Genomic DNA, 17,635 nt, shown 5'->3' on the forward strand with positions numbered 1-17,635 from the left:
TTTTATTGGTGCTGCGTATTTACAGTGCTTAAGTCATTGCTATTTACACGGAGTGATGTGGTCAGTCGGTTTCAGAACCTCCTAATGGCTTTTGGCGCGTCTTTCTCCAACACAAAAGCTTTGGCAGACCCATCCTCTTTCCCCTCCTCTTTCTGCGTAATTCCGGAGTTGGGGGGATGGGTCTCCCGCCCTTATTCGCCCCTTCCTGTCCCACCTGGGACCCTGGCTCCTCTACCTTGCCTGAGCCTCGGACACGACTTCCTGCTTCCCCACTGGAATCGGAACTCTCTCTGCTTCCCCCTGTGCTCGGGGATTGGCTTGAACTCAGGAGGGGAGGGACTTCGCGATATCCCCTGTCCCTCACACATGCAATTCACCTTCATAGATGATGGTTTATTTCAGTGGATTGTTTGCTAGTGGAAGTTGTGCTGCTGAAATCTGAAAGCTTATGTTGTCTTTACAGTTGCTGAAATTTATATCCACTGTAGATTTGTCTTAAGTTGCACATACTTACCAGTTCCAAATTGTTGCAAGTGGAATATTTGGAAGATTTTATTCCGCTCCTCCAGTTTAATTTACTGCAATTAATAAAAAGCAAAAAGTTACAAATCAGTGATGGTGGAATAGCAGGAATTGCAGATGCCAAGAGCCTTTATTATTTATTTATTTATTATTTTCTGCCCTGCCCATCTGGCTCGATTTTCCCAGCCACACTGGGTGGCTTTCAACAGAACATTCAAAACAGAATAAAACTTCAAACATTTAAAAACTTCCCTAAACAGGGAAGGATTCCTTCTCCCTCTTTGAACACAACATCCTCACTGTAAATATTAAGTAGTGCTAAAAAGAATTATTTGGATGTTGTTTTCTGAAATAGGGCCTTGTGTCATATACTAAGGGATTTTTTCTGTATGTGTAAGAAATTATATATATATATATATATATATATATGAATTCATGCATACAGTAGAAATTCCATTTATGTCTCTACTGTATTCCCAGGGACATGGAGACCTCAGTCCTGTGCACACTTGTAGTGAATAAATCCCATTGAAATAAATGGGAGTAGTGTCCAAATGAACATATGTTGGATTGCACAGTACATGTTCAATAGATATGCTTTGAATAGGGTTTTTTATTTTAAAAAATCACTAAATTAGCAATATCAGTTTTGTCAGTAAAATTTGATGTTCTCCAGAACATTTTATTTCTGAGAAGTTTTTTTTCCCCCATATGCGGGAAAACGCACAGATTATTCTGTTTACTGAATTGCATTTTCAGTTTCTTTCCCGTTTTTGACATCATCTGGAACTTATTGCTACATTTATTGGATATAATGTGTGTTTGTTATTTCTGGTGTTTTCTTTTTAACAAGCTTATATTTCTAAAGAAAACCTGCAAGAGCCATTGTTCTAATGCGCTGACATTGGTTTTACTTCAGGCAGAAATCAAATGCCTGTGATCTAAAGATCTCTTCAGACTAAGCAATTTGGATCGAAGCCCATTTAATTTCAATAGAGGGGCTTCCGGGTTCAGCGCCAGCGTCGATCGGCGGGGTTTCGTCTCGTCTCCGAGACGGCCCGTCTCTGCTAGGAGTGGGGAGGGCAGCGAGAGCAACGCTGCGCCCCTTAGAACCTCGGGAAGGGCGTCCCGAGGGCAATTTGCTCGGCACAGACCCAATCCGGACTCCCCAACTCTTCGGTTAGCTCTAATAAGAGCTCCGGAGCGAGGAGGGTAGAAGTCGCGGGGGCCATTTTGAGCGGCAACGTTATTCTAGCAGGGAGAAGCTTCAAGCCGAAGGCGGAGAGCGCTGGATTCTTCCGAAAATAAAACGATTGGAAAAGACTGTAAGTAACCTCACGATTTGGATTATAAAACAATTTGGTCTGGGAGAGAGGGGAGAAAAGAGGAAGCCACCCCCCCCCCACGGCAACAAAGAGACAGTAAATAGAAACCCGAAGCCATAAACAGAAGATTTGTAATTCAAAAGGATCCCTCAAAGGCATCAAAGAGAATATCCCCTTTGATGCAGGGTGAAAAGGGGAGAGAGACTGTGGTTTATGACTGCCCTGCAGCAATGAGGTAAAGCCTAAGAAAAACCTTTCTTTCCCTCGGGAGCCGGCAGCCCAGGCAATCCAGTGAGTTGATCAGGATTTATAAGTCAATTTTTACTTCACTTTGTATTTCTGGACTTTGTGGAATTTCTTTTTTGGCTTAAGTGCTTGTGAAATGTGAGTTCGAACTTTATTGTTAACAAGACTTGAAGAATGCAGCCAGCTTGTTAAAATGGAGTCGAGAAAATAAACTGTGATCATATTCCACCCCACGTGATAAGTTTTGACCTTGGCAGGACTGAAATATGTCAACAAAAAAGTGTTCCCCTGAGTTCCAGCGGTCTGTTTTGACCTTAATGTGGGAAACAAGAATAGAGTTATGTCAAGAGGAGACACGACGACAGGAGTTACAGCAGAAATTTCAGGAGGTGATGGCGGAATATGATTTTCTAGGAGATGAAGCTTTTGACACTGAAAAAGAGCAATGTGAGAATGACAATGATGGGGAAGGAAAAGATGAAGATGAGGACTGTGATGATTCAACACAAAATGAAACACACCATGAAAAAAATGATGACTCTACTCTACAAAAAGTTGGATGGAGTGCCCTGCCTTTGAGGGGGGCACGATTGGTATTATTGGAACTCCAGAACGCCCACAGGGAAGAAGGAAAAAATATGCAGAGAAGAGAAGAAATTCAGGGGTCCTGTATGGTGACCTGGATGGCAAGAGACTGTAAACAGGGGGTGGGGTGAAGGGAAAGTGATGTTGTGATTATAAGGATGGATTAACAGGTTTATAACTGGTCTGCTGATTTTGGAATTTGCTGGATTGGGGGGGGGTGGAGCCGGTAATCGGGGATGTAAGGTTAAATTGAGAATAGTTATAGTTTTAAAAGTGAATGGATTTTGGAAAATGTGAAAATATGGAGGCTTATAGAGGGAGAAAAAAAAAATTAGGCACGGGAAGAGAAAATGGGAGTTTGAATTTTCAGTGATTTGAATATTAGATGAAAATGTTAACAATTGATTTATAAGTTGTATAAGATACAAAGGTGTATTTTTATAAAGTAAGAAACTGTTGCAGATGATAAAAAAGGGATGAAAACCGGGGAAGGGGGGGAGGGGAAGCCCATAAAATATGGTTTTTCAACTATGAATGCAAGAAAAATTTTTCTGTTTTGTATTGTTTTTTTCTTTTTCTTTTTTTTCTTCGCCCTTTCTTTTTCCCCTTTTTTTCCTATTTCTATTTTTCTCTTTTTTTGGTATAACAATAGATGGTTGGATGGATGTCCTCCTGCGTACTGCCCTGGTTTGCTGGAGCTCCCTGGTGGCAGGGGGGGGCTTTGGGGTCAGGGGAGGGGGAGGAGGACAGAAATCCAAGCATAAAATGGACCATTTCTGACTGTTCACAAACATGGGATACTTCTGTGGCAGGGGAGGACCCATGTGGGTGGGTAGGAAGGAGGTGGAAAAGGGGTTTAAGTATGTACCGTTTTTTTGTTTTTTTGTATTTTGTAAAATTAATAAAAAGTATGTTAAAAAAAAAAAATAATTTCAATAGAGGAAGTTACTTTAAAAATTGAGAATTAGTTTAAAAAGAAACTTAACACACACAACTAAGAGGTTTTTAGAAAAACGCCTTAAGCAAGGCTCAAATGAATCCTGGGTCACAAATTACAAACTCTACAGCATTGCCCAGGATATGTGAACATGGTTACAAAGCAAATTAACAGAAAGTAAACCACAGAGCCTAGGGCTTGCTGATCAGAAGATCAGCGGTTCGAATCCCTGCGATGGGGTGAGCTCCTGTTGCTTGGTCCCAGCTCCTGCCAACCTAGCAGTTTGAAAGCACGTCAAAGTACAAGTAGATAAATAGGTACCACTACAGCGGGAAGGTAAACGGCGTTTCTGTGTGCTGCTCTGGTTTGCCAGAAGCGGCTCAGTCATGCTGGTCACATGACCCAGAAGCTGTACGCCGGCTCCCTCAGCCAATAACGTGACATGAGTGCCACAACCCCAGAGTCGGTCACGACTGGACAGAATGGTCAGGGGTCCCTTTACCTTTACCTTTAACCTTTGGGGGGAAAGTGGATAAGATTAGTACCTAGTGATTTGTTACTTTTACATTTCTCAATAAGGACTGGAACGTCATATGTTGTCACCACAATTTTCTTCTGTCCTTCAGCCTCTCTTTTTGAGACGTGTTCAGACATGGATACCTATCTTACATTTTCTGTAGAAAAGACAGGTGCAAAGAATTAATTCAGTTTCTCTGCAGCCTTTAACACACCTTATCATTCAACAGTCCAAGCACCTCCTTAGCCTGTTTCTCTCTTCTCCTTTAGCTCAAACAGGAGTGCAGGCGCTGTCTTCAGCCCTTTTCTAAAGCCTCTTTGAAGTAGCTCTCACACGTGAGCTGCTTCAAGTAACACTTTTGCACATGGCTTTAATACCCACTCAGCTGATGTGCTGCCTTGGCTGTGCAATCTTGTTCCCTGCTGCCTTGGCTGTGCAATCTTGTTCCCTGCTGGAAAAAGGGCAGTACAGCCATGGCAGAATTAAACCTTGTCCTCTTACTCATCAGCTGATTATCACCAGTGACATTGGCTAATGGGCATGGTTTGGAGAAAGTGGCCTCACAGACCATATCGGAGCCTCTGGCAGGGTTAGTCCTTCGTCTATGCTCTCCTTTAAGGTCAAGCACTTCGGTTCAGTTGTCTTGGTTCAGAGACTCTAGTTTTAGCATATAAACACATCCACTCTGAGTATAATCCCACCTGGAGGTGCCAGGCGATTGAAACTGGGACCTACTACATGAACCTTCTACCCCTGGGACCTTCTACTCCTGGGTTGTGACTCTTCCCAAAGGCCCAACATTATGGTTCTCTCCATGGGCTCTCTCCCATTACGGAAGCCATGTCGTACTGTATGCTCATTTCCTAGTTCTACTTTCTTCCTTTTTTGGGTGATGAGAAATATTTTCACCCCCATTTGCTCGAGATAATTTGTCCTGATGAACTGGATGCTTTCCAACTTCGAACAGCTGCACCCCAAGGGTTAATTTTAAAAGCTGCTCTGCAGCCTTTTTGATGTTAAGTACCATCAGTGCCAACCTAGCCGTTCAAAAGCAGGCAGTGCAAGTAGATAAATAGGTACCACTACAGTGGGAAGGTAAACTGCATTACTGTGCGCTGCTCTGGTTTCGCCAGAAGCGGCTTCGTCATGCTGGCCACATGACCCGGAAAAACTGTCTGCGGAAGCTAACAAACGCCAGCTCCCTCGGCATGTAAAGCGAGAAGAGCAGCGCAACCCCAGAGTCATTCGCAACTGGACTTAATTGTCAGGGGTCCCTTTACCTTTACCATCAGTGTGGTTCTGCTCCGGTTTGAGGAGAGCTTATCACTTTTTTAAGAGCTGGCTTGTCACAAAACACTCTCCAGGGACTAAGAAATCCACATCCCTTGTCTGTGCACCTCTGTATAAACCACGCATGAGACCTCTCAACTCAGCCTACCTAGCTGCCCCCCCCCTTGTGCAACAGGAAGCATCTTACCAAAAGCTGGTATGCGGGTCCTGGTTTTCAGCTTCCTATGTAGAAAACTTCATTTTGTTTCCAGGAATTTCACCACTGTTGCTTACTCATCCTACCAGCCTGTCTAGTCAAAGCATTGGCAGCCTTCACACTAGGCAGGCTAGTTAGCATGCAGCCCAGACAACTGTCAAACATCTCTTTGCGCTTCTAAGGAGTAAATCTCGCGCTACTAAGACACACACACACCCAATCCCTGGCGGTGTGTCCTCAGTTAATCCCCCAAGGAATAAGTCAGCCTTAAGGCATGGCTTTTCTTTTTCTTGGAGTGACACCCTCTTTCCTTGAGAACCTCATGCTTCATGACAGCAAAGGAGCTGTCAAGTGAGCCACAGAAGCTCTTGGGACATTAAATTACAAGCCTGAGCATGCAAGCAAGGCAAGGAATATGGGGGAATTGTCCTTCCTCCATTATCTCCTTGCTTGGAGAAGTAGCAGGTGCCTTCATTAGGCACATGGTGTTCATCTAGTTGTCTCCTTTACTTCCGTGTCAAAGACTACAGAGTTCTTTGTTCATGTATCCAGAACTGATGAACCAGAAAGAAGCTTTGAAGATTTGATAGGTGCCATTTGTTTTGGTGAGATCTCTCTTTGGTACATGCAATGCAATCTTCTGTATTATTTATTCAGGAGTCTCACCAAGTTCAGTGGAACCTATTCTCAAGTAAACGTGCCACCTTAGTGTGTGGGTGTGTTTTGGGGTTTGGTTTGCCATTCCTTATTAACTTGAGTGATAATGCAAATAGGTCATCCGAATCTTAAATTGTAATGAGCATTTCAGCAAGAACGTTTACCAGCCAATTGTGGAAAGGAAGATATAGTCCTGCTGTCAAAACGGGATTATGAAAGGTTGCTGTTAAAACTGTACAAAGCACATATATTAATGCAGTATTTCAAGGATGACTGTAGTTTAAATATAAACCAACATGTAATCTGTGTACGGCCGGTGCCAAATTCCAGTTTAATCTGACGAGGAGTTTTAACAGCTGTAGTATCTACAACAGTGTTTCTCAACCTTTTTTGGGCCACGGCACACTTGTTCCGTCAAAAGAATCACACGGCACACCACCATTAAAAGACGGGGCAAATCCTGGGGGTTGGGAATGGGTGGGGGACTGAGGAATAGGGAGGGTGGGGAGACAGGGGGGAAACGAAGTAGGTCGACCCACTGGCACACACACACACACCCCAAAAAATGAGACTGAGAGAGGTCATTCCCACAACATTTACCTGCTTTGCCAGCCCTGGATGAGGTTGGTGTACTTGCTGAGAGAGCCCTCGAGCACCGCCTCCGTCGTCCTGCCTGCCGCCAGCCCCCCGCTCCCTCCTGGGCTGGCCGCGGCTGAGCTGGGGCTGCTGCTGCTGACGCCACCGCCGCCTCCCTCCGGCCTCCCCGCTGGTGTAGCCGCCGCCGCTGCTCCTTGGCGGCCCGAGAGCCCTCCCCGGCTGGCGGAGGACGGCGAGGAGCCCGCCGAGGTGGGGTGGCTGCTGCTGCGGCTGCTGCTGTTACTGCCACCGCTGGACGGGGCTGCTGCTACTCCGGAGTCCCCGCCGCCCTGCGCCGCTGCCGCCGCTGCCTTCTCCATGGAGCGCGCGGGGAGAGCGCGAGGAGGCGCCCCTCAGCCCAGGCGCGCGGCCATGAAGCGCTGCCTCGCTCAGGGAGCGAGCGCGAGGAGGTGACGGAGAAACACCCTTCGCGCCCTCGCGCCCTCCAGACTGACCCGGCCGGCTTCCTTTCCGGCGGGTCAGCGCTGCCTATTGGCGGCCGCAAATCGCCCTTCTCGTCGCCTCACGTCGCGGCACACCAGCCACCGTCTCACGGCACAGTAGTGTGCCGCGGAACAGTGGTTGAGAAACGCTGATCTACAAGAATCAGCTGGCAAACTACAGACTTCACAGAAAATCCCCAGCACCAACAAGGTGTTGAAGAAGAAGGAATGAGTCTGTGGCAAATAAGCATTAAGAACTGAATATATGACATTTCATTTGAATTGTGAGTGAGCTGATCTCTCCTTTTATGTGAGCATTTGCATGGCAGGATGCAAGGTAATCTTTAGTTTGTACCTCCTGTTTTCATTCTAAAGATGCTGTAATTTAGGGATCGGTATAGAATAGTCTTCTATTGACTCATTTAGATCTTTTCATATTTCCTTCACATGTAAGGTATGAGAAGATTTCTTGGATTTTCTGTGAGTCAGTTCAGACATGAGCAGGCAAATTGTGGTTTGGCCATCAATAAAAGGATTGGAATTGCTGCACTTCTTTTCTCCATCCCTGGTTTAAACAGATATCTTAATTAGGCACCATGGATTGTGAAAACCATGGTTTGTTTCAACGTCAGCATTGAAAGCCCAGTTTACAGTTTTGGTCTGGGGACAAAATAGTTTTTGCAAACTAGGAGGGGAGGCAGAAAAAGGAGGACATAAACTTCTAGCCTATCATACTTCAGCTGCTACATCTTAGCAGGGCTAGTATACATCAGTCTTCTGGGTTCAACCCCTGCCCACTTTTTACTTTAACTTCCCTTATGATGAAATACATTTCTGCACTAAAAATGAGGTTTTAAATTGGCCGCAAATACAGAAATCTTCACCCATTTTCTCCAAGGCCTTCGTGGGCTTCTTATCTTCTCCCACACCCCCTGAAAATATGCTCTAGAGACACTTTGGACCTTCCAGAGTTTGTGAGAAGTGAAATAAGATCGGCAGGGAGAAGGGGGAATTGTGAAAAAAAATGACCTACACACACTTCTGCCTGCAGAAGCTTCTGCCAGATCCAAGCCCCTTTCACAAAGGGCTACTTGCATTCATAGAAGTGCACTCTTGGATTCAACTCAGAGTTCCAAGCTTTTAATAACTTAATTCAATAAAAGCAAGTTTTGAATCAGTTTATTTTGGTTTGTTTGCAATAGAAGATGCCTGAGAAGTTTAACAATGGGCTACAACCTAAACATTCCCTTTTACCCGTAATGTTGCTAAAATTTCTAGAAGCTGCTCTTGGTGGTATTTATCCTTCCGCTTCTCCTCCATTCACTCTCTTACATACAGAAGGTATATTCTCTGACTTACCTAAGCTTTTTGTTTTCCTAGCTTTTGTTGGTGGCTTGTAGCATATTTGGGCTGAAACCATACATGCAATTATGGCAGTGATGGCGAACCTATGACACGTGTGTCAGACGTGACACGCAGAGCCCTCACTGCTGGCACGCACCCCATCGGTCCATTCGTGCTGTTGTCCCCCCCCCCTCCCATTTGTTCTCCCACTCCTCCTCATGCTACAGCTTGTCTCCGCTGTTAAAACCCGGATACTTTTTTGTTGTTGCTGCTGGTAGCCAGAGATTGGTTTTTTAACCGTTTCTGTGCTGTTTATTCTAGCGCTTTGGCAGACGATGATTGGGTATAACAGTGTTCATTTTTTAACCTGTTCTGTGCTGGGTTTTTTGGTGCTTTGGCAGACTATGTCGGTGCTGCGTGTTAGTTCCAGCAAAGATATTATTCGTCATTTATTTCTGTTCTCCCCCCCAAAAAAGCGCAGCAGCTTTGGGGCATCCCCCCCAAAAAAGCAAAGCAACTTTTGCACCCCCCAAAGCTCAACAACTCTGGACACTTTATGATAAATAAGGGTTTTTTGGTTTGATTAAATAATTAGTTTTTGATTTATTAAATACAGTTTTTGTTATTTAAACTATATAAACTATAAATATCACGAAGTGACACACCACCCAAGTTATGCTCGGGTTTTTGGCGAATTTTGACACACCAAGATCAAAAGGTTGCCCATCACTGAATTATGGACATGGTTGGAACTAGAATGTGGAATCTGAGGACCAAGTCTTGGACCACCTTCACTGTATAGTTGCTGTTTGTGTGGTTGCACCACACACTGCTCTGATAATATTTAAAATACAGAGACCAAGTAGAAAAGAAGGATGATGTGCTTACTCCCTATGGTTCCATAGTACGAAGGGCAACCATATAATGCACCCATGCCGGATGATTTTCTTATTTTAAAGTATTTTAGCTACTTTGAAACATTCTAGAATGTTGCCTCTTTTACCAAAATGTCCTACGTTTTAAGGAGCCTAACCTTGTTTTTAAGAGATTCAATATTCCATATTCTGATGCCTGTTTTAAGAATGCTTACCCAAATGTAGAATGGCTACCCCATATTGTATGCAAAGGATCTAGGAGTATTGTCTTCACTTCCAGTAGAGAGCACCAGCCTTACAATGCAATACCAAACATGTTAACTCTGAATTTATGTCCCACTTAATTCAACAGGTCTTTCTTTCTAGTATAAATGTGCTTAGGGTAGCATGCGTAGAGTGATTTCATCTCCCCCCCCTTTTTTTTAAAAAAGTATAATTTCGCTGTAGAGCAATAACACAGGTAAGAGACATAAACAATTTCGGGAGTGAAAAATTAGTCCTGCAAAGTCATTATAGTAAGTTGGGAAATTATTGATTGTAAAATGAAATTTCTGTTGGGTTTCAAGTATTTTTAATTAGAGAAAATAATTTTAGTATCTGCCTCAGGTAGGTTTTAATTGCCATCATCAATTTTCCTGTTATTGCAGATTTCAGACAGCCTCATAATGGAGTACTTTGAAAAATACAAGCACAGAATGAATGAGCTGGAAGCTTTTAATATGGTAAAATCACAGTTTCTGAAAAGTTGTTTTGTATGTTTATGTTAGGCCACAGTTGGGTTGGGTTAAACTTTTACGATGGGGTGGATCAGTTTATATTGTGATATACTCTCTGCAGGAAGAAGAAGAAAACTCTTAACTGGGAGCATATTCTCTTCCAAAATTATATTAGGTGTCAGTAGAATAATGAGAACATATGGAGATTCTTTTTCAAGTATAATAAATGTATAAAAAAAAAAGGTTGGGCTCCTTTTGAACCCATATTGGTCTCTGAGCGTTCCTTTTAATACATTTCATTGTTGGTTCCCTTTTAACAAGATTTCTGCCACTTGCAATGTGTTTTGTGTGCTGAGTTATACCTCAAAGCTACTTAATAATAGATGCCATGCCTATTGCATTTCACAGACTTTGATCTTTATTACACTGATTTTCTGAAGATGTCCAATAGGGTAGACTTGGCAAGGTTGCACTTGTGTTGTTTTTTTTGGCAGTGCCCACCTTCCTTAATTGTTTTGATGGGAAAGAGTTGAAGAGTTTGTGTCTGGTATTACAGAATCAATGCCAAGGGCCATTTTGGTAATCTTATCATGAGAAAAAAGATTGTAGCTAATTATATATATATATATATATATGTAACTAACATAATTTGTGTAACATTTGCATGACCCTATTGAACGACTAACCGTCAGTCATGGACAAATTCTGTCTTACTAAATGTACCTCCTTGTCAGCCTGAGTGAAAAACTGCTAGCCCAGTACCTTTGAAATTCATAATTAATCCCTGTAAAATAATGAGATGAAATATGTAATAATTTCTCTCTTTTCAAAGAAGTGTCTCCTGAAATGTAGCACAAAACAACATGGAAACTGTATTGGGGGGACGTTACTTTTTTGCGGTAATGGAATTATATTTCTCTCCTGTGGCTAAATTGGTGGCTAAATGTTTCTTTCAGTTGAAAGTTGTGCTGGGACCTTGTATCGAGGTGCTGATTCTTCTAGATCGTCTCTGCTACCTCAAAGAACAGGTAATTCTTAGTAACGTGACACAGCAGAATAATACTTTTTCATATTAAGAAAACGACAGCAGCATGCATGATTTTCACATATTTGGAAAAGTTTTAAGTGTCCAATCCATCACTCCCAATGTTGTGCCGCAGATGTTTTTACTTTGGGAAATCTGTTGCAGTAAAGTTTTTATGTTCTTTTAATTGCATGGTAAATTACCAGTAATAAAGAAACAACATTGCCTAAACAGATATTTTAACTGTTAGTAGCTGAAGTGCTCAAGCCATTTTGACTTTGCGTATACTGCTGTTTTCTGCATGATCTTAATATTAAGGTAACGCCTTTATTTAATATGCAACCAGTTGCTGTTTCCAACAGGTATGTGTTTGTGATACATGGTACCTTCAGCAACATGGTTCATCCCTAGCTGTTCAAGCAACATGTTAACTGATCCAGAATCAAGTTATCATTGATATGGACTACTTCAATGGTCTGTAGCAGTGTGATTTGGTTCATGGGAATTTTTCTGTCCATAAACACTTCACATTTTGCTACTTAAGATAGCCGGAGTCTATACCCTTGGACAGAAACGTGCTCTATGACAGCTATAATCTTGGTAAAGGATATGTTTTAAGACTACTTGCAGACCATTTCACATATTCATCTGCTTTCATGCAAGCACTGGAATCACCACACTCTCACTTGCGTACTACTCCAGAGATTGCCAAATGAATGAAATGGCATTCTCGTGTCAGTACTAGAAATAAAAGGGGTGACTTTCATCATCTCGGGAATGAGAAATCACTTCTTCATAGAAAGGCTGGTGGTGAACAAGCTGCGCTTAAATCTGCACATAGTGATTTAAATAAGAGAGTAGGAGAGTTGTCTTATGTTTTTCCATCCTTTCACCCAAGGAGCAAACTGCATGCATGTGAGTGGGGCTGGCACTGATAATGTGCAGTGAAATTTCTGCAGAATATCTGACCTTTCGCAAATAATGAACCATTGAATCGATACCTAACTTTTCTTCTTCTTTGCTTTTCCAAGCACATCCATTGAGCTGCTCTGCTTTTCCTCCACAATTTAAGTCCTTTAGAGAATCACAGAATCATAGAGAAGATTTATCCTAAGGGAGTTTTATTTTGTCTGCAGTGCAGCACTCGAACAATTGATTTATAATAAATGTGTGCTTTTGTTCTTACCGGCTATTTTTAGAGAAACTGTTGAAATACATAAATAACTTTTTTTGTTTTTGTTTTTACAAATGCCAGCTAGTTTTAAATTATGAAAGCTTCAGTTCCACGAGCCCCCCTTCAGCAGGTGCACATAAAACAGCACTTCTTCTTCCCCTGGATTTCAAAAACCAAAATATGGATTTCAAAAGCACTACACGAGTCAGAAACTTCACATGATGTGAGGTTATTACTTCATAGACCTCTAGTGATCTGCACAGTAGTATTCTGAATTTGCAAGAAAACAGGGAAATCAGTTCAGTAGCATTCATCACTGACTTAACTTTGCTAAATTTACTGTTGAATGAGATTCATGCCCATGCTGCTAGCATATCTAGCATTGCTTTTCTGTGCCGTTCTGCTAGTGTTAGTTATTATTGTAGCTATGCCACTGGCAGCACAAGAGATTTTGGTGCCTGAGGCTGCAAAGCCAAATGATGCCTCCTGAGCATAATACATATATATAAAATAAAACAAATAATTGACAAATGTGCTGCTCTTTAATGATACTTCCCAAATCTGCCTTTGGCCAGCCCTGCCGTACAGCTGACATAGCAAAAGTTGGTGTAAGATATTTTGACTTTGTGTCGGAAGAAAAAGCAGCCCAAAGTGATGAAGGCAGGTTAATGAATGCACTCCTCGTCTCACCAGCCTACCTTGTTTAGAGAAGAAGTTCTATTAACTTACGCTGCACATGTTGACAGAGGGCAGCTCATAATATCAGCTTGAAGGAGCTCCGGAGTGAGGCAGAGCATGGGGAAAGAGTTCTGCCTTCGCTTCTTAAGACAGCTGCTGGGCTCTTGGGCTAGTGGATAGAATCTGATGAACTAAGAGCTCAGTGTAGTTTTAGTAGCAAATTCACAAGACAATAACTAAGAACAATAAAACAGCCTCCTTTCAAAACCATAGCTTTTGAAATTGTAATTGGCAGCAGTGAAACTTCAAGCAAACAACAATGGAGGATGAATGTTAGACACACTTTGTGTGTGTTGCAGAATTTGTTTGGTGATTTTTATTTTTATTTTAGGAAAAAACGTATTGCCGTATCTGAGCTTTCAAGTCAAATGCCTTTCTCTGATCAAGTATTATTTTACAGGACAACATTGCCTGGTCTGGACTGGTAAAATTATTCGATCCCATAAAATCCCCCAGATGCTTTGCAGTTGTGGCTTTGAAAAAACAGACTTTCACATGCAAGTAAATTGGATCTAAAGCTGGGAACTGATACTGCTTTTGTACTTTATAACACAAGGGTTTCTTTTTACACTTACTCTGCTGTTATCAACTGTTCTGTTAATGGCTTCTTTTTAAAGTTTTAATGTTTTATAAATCAGGAAATATGTACAAGAAAAATAAAAATAAACTATCCCTTGTATACCATCAAGTACCTGTAACATGAAGTGTGAAATTTTACCTTTGCCTTACATGCATAGTACAACAGGATTGTAAAATTTCCATGAAAAATAAGCCAACCATGGGGTAGAAGAGAGCGATCCATGATCATATATCTCACTTTAAAACTTTTTAGAACATTTATCCGCTAATCCTTTTGTAATGCCATCCTGATTTTTTTGTTCTGAAGATAGACAATGTGAAAGAATTTGAACAGTTTGGACTCTACAGGCTTAAAGGCTTCATTCCTGATGCTCCCCCACTGGCCAAACACACGTGGAAAACTTAGTTCAGGGACTCAAAGATCACCTGTCTAGCCTGGCATCAGGTTGGTAACTTTATCTGGCAACTGCATGTTAAGGAACAGGCCTTATGAGATCTTAATCCTTTGAATTTCTCTTAACATCCTGGATGGTGATCGCAATAGTTTGGTATCCAAAATTCACAAGTTGCTTTTTAATAAGGATATGAGCACAGTGGATGATGGGGGGTGGGGTGGAAACTAGATTGTAACATCAGTATTGACAATGATTGTTGGAACTCTATGTGGGGAAAATTCCCCTTTAAATCCACATCTCTCTATTTGACACACATCAGCTTTCTCTGTTCCACCCTTTGTTGGGGAAGGGAGGTGCAAGGATACAAAAACCTTCTGACATATGTGGTGGACCTGCAGCAAGGTGGACAAATTTTGGGACCGTGTTTCCTCCGAAATAGATAAAAAAAAACTGGAGACCGCATTGTTAAATCCTCTGATCTGACACTTTTGAATCTCTTCCGAGATGAGAATGCTGACTTGCACTTTGAACCTTTAATTTGCTTTCTGTTAATGGCAGCCATATCAATAATGGCCAGAGTCTGGAAGGACCCAGAAGGAGCAACCCTGGACAATTGAGTTAGCCAAGCTTGGCAGATTGCGCTCATTGAAAATGAAACACAGAGACCTACTTTTGGTGGATTGGTTCTGTTTTATTGGTTATGCGAGTAAGAGCGATAATAATAGAGGGGTCCCTGCAGCATTTAAAACCTTCTTGACAGTGTAATTTTATTTGTCTTTTCTATGTTTGGATACCTGGAACTCCCCCCCCCCCCAAGTCATTGAGTTTGGTCTATGTAATGCCCTGTATCTCTGCTGTGTATTGTAGGGCAGTTATTCAATTAAATAAATAAATTCAATAAAGGCTAAATGGATAAAAAAATGAGATCTAAATCTCTTCCTGCCCCCTCTTATTATTTGCACCTTCATTCAGATGGGGGAATATTTTTTTTAAGCCTGTAAGAAACAAATGCCTCCTCCAACAGTGCCACTGCCCCCCAATTTATATTGGATCCCCCTGCAACTGTTTTTAATTTTTTTAATCAAAATGTAAAACTCTCCAGTCCCAGATTTCCTGTGTCATAGCTGTATTCTTGAACATCTTCAGTGTCCTTTTGCCCTTACGGGGAGGAAGGTCCTGCCCACCTCATCTGTCTTACCACGGCAGAACTGACTGTGACTAACCTCATTCAGCTTAGCCTGCTGTGAAAATATTTGGGAGAAGCAGCAGGAAGGAACTTGTGGCTGTCTCTTCTGTTGCCTACATCTTAGAGCATAGTGCAATAGCTGCTGGACCATAAAGGACTACGGATACAGCCGTGGATATTGGAAACAAGAAAGATGATGAAAAGAGCTCACCTGTAGAAGGCTCAGGAAGCACCCACTGCTGTGATATGCTGCTCCATTATCTCACAGAAGCATTTCCCAGCTGCTCAGTGCTGTCTTGGCTCATCTGTGTAGTCCATGCATAGTTGTTACTCATTTGTTTTTGACAATCCTACTTTCTAGTTTTTGCATGAAATAAATCATATTTCTTACACCATCATCATCATCATCATCATTTATTTGTATCCTGCCCTCCCCGGCCAAAGCCGGGCTCAGAGCGGCTAGCAACAAGTAAAAATAGCACGGTGTACATAAAATCACACAGTCAATTAAAATACATTCTAAAATCAATTCAGAATCAAATGAATGGCAACCATTGGGTGAGAGTTCTATGAGGATTACAGAAGGAGAGAGGGGGTCAGACTGTGCCTTGGCCAAAAGCTTAGCGGAACAGCTCCGTCTTGCAGGCCCTGCGGAAAGAAGACAAGTCCCTCAGGGCCCTAGTCTCTTGGGACAGAGTGTTCCACCAGATCAGAGCCACGGCCGAAAAAGCCCTGGCTCTGGTCAAGGCCAACCTAACCTGTCTGTGGCCTGGGATCTCCAAGATGTTTTTATTTGAAGACCGTAAGGTCCTCCATGGGACATACTAGGAGAGGCGGTCCCGTAGGTACGAGGGTCCTAGGTCCTACATAGGTTGCATTGACACACAAGTGATAGAAATGTGAGCGACAACATCCACTTCTCCCATTATATGGCAAGGTAGGGATGCATAAAGGGGCCCTAAGATTCTTCTCATTCATATCTATATTTTAAAGTACATTGCTCAATGTTAAAAGTTTTTTTTTTAAAAAAAATATTTTTTATTTGAAATTTTCAACATAACACACATTAAAACTAATTTATCCCTTCTAGACTCCCCACCCCACCCCCAGGTTTCCAATGTCTCCCCTTTGTTTCCTTACACATTTTATATTTTCCATTCAATCTCAAGTCCATTAATAACCTTGATACATGATACTTCATAGATTCGCTCAATGTCAAAAGTTTTTGAAAGGACGGAACAATATTTCTTTTTTAAAAAAATTCGTTATATGTTCACAAAGAACTGGGGAATAACATATCGGTGTGGAATAAGTTCTTTCCTCTTGTGTTTTTATTACACTTTTATATAACCTTTTAAAAAATTGGCTTCCTTTATACTATGTCACCAAACTTGATGAGATTTTAAATGGATTACATTTGCAGACTGCTTTGTAGTAAGCTTCCATCTTGAATTATGATAGAATTATCCTTACACCAGTGACCGTTGTTGGGGATCTTTCCATTCTGTGGTATCCATTGCTGCTGGTATAAAATTTGTTGTCATTTTTCAGGTTGGGCAACAGTCCATCAAAAAAAAAAGTTTTAGAATTTGAGTAGGAATCATCTATAAAATATGAGAGAGAGAGAGAGAGAGAGAGAGAGAGAGAGAGAGAGAGAGAGAGAAATATAATATTGTAAAATGTGATTATGCATGTGCGTTATTCTACCAGCAACTTTTACAGCCAAGCCCCTACTGAAATTGTAATTACACAAGAGCTTCCTTTCTAAGAAGAGCTCCATACTGGTGGCTGTAGGCTGGTCCATATACTCTAAAAACCTCTATACCAGGCACGTCCAACAGGTAGATCGTGATCTACCGGTAGATCACTGGACATCTGTAGTAGATCACTGGCTCCCCTCAAAGAAGCTCAACAACTATGGCTCCCCTTAAAAAAGCTCAACATTTTCACCCTGCAGCCCATCAAAACAGCACTTTCCTCCTCCCTGAAAAAAGCTCAACAACTTTGACCTGAACCCCCCAAAAGGGGGTAGATCATTGCCAGTTTTTAACTCTGTGAGTAGATCACAGTCTCTTGGGGGTTGGCCACCCCTGCTCTATACAAGCAGAGGTTTTTAGAGTATATGGACCAGCCTACAGCCATCAGCATGGAGCTCTTCATAGAAAGGAAGCTCTTCTTAGAAAGGAAGCCAGTCTAACTTTGCTGCTTGCTGTTGAATTAAACATGAAAGAGCAGCATTTACTGACATGG

General features: G+C 42.0%; 1 protein-coding gene across 1 annotated transcript in view; it reads left to right on the forward strand.

Moving 5' to 3' along the window:
* METTL25 (methyltransferase like 25) overlaps positions 1 to 16,988 on the forward strand; it is a 57,591-nt gene extending 40,603 nt beyond the window's left edge. Inside the window, exons 10-12 of the mRNA XM_035127305.2 lie at positions 10,221 to 10,295; positions 11,246 to 11,317; positions 13,626 to 16,988. Coding sequence (XP_034983196.2) covers positions 10,221 to 10,295; positions 11,246 to 11,317; positions 13,626 to 13,730 — 252 coding nt within the window. The 3' untranslated portion in view covers positions 13,731 to 16,988. The remainder of the gene's footprint in view (positions 1 to 10,220; positions 10,296 to 11,245; positions 11,318 to 13,625) is intronic.
* The last annotated feature ends 647 nt before the right edge of the window (positions 16,989 to 17,635 follow it).

This window comes from Zootoca vivipara, chromosome 10, assembly GCF_963506605.1.
Source record: "Zootoca vivipara chromosome 10, rZooViv1.1, whole genome shotgun sequence".
NCBI lineage: Eukaryota > Metazoa > Chordata > Lepidosauria > Squamata > Lacertidae > Zootoca > Zootoca vivipara.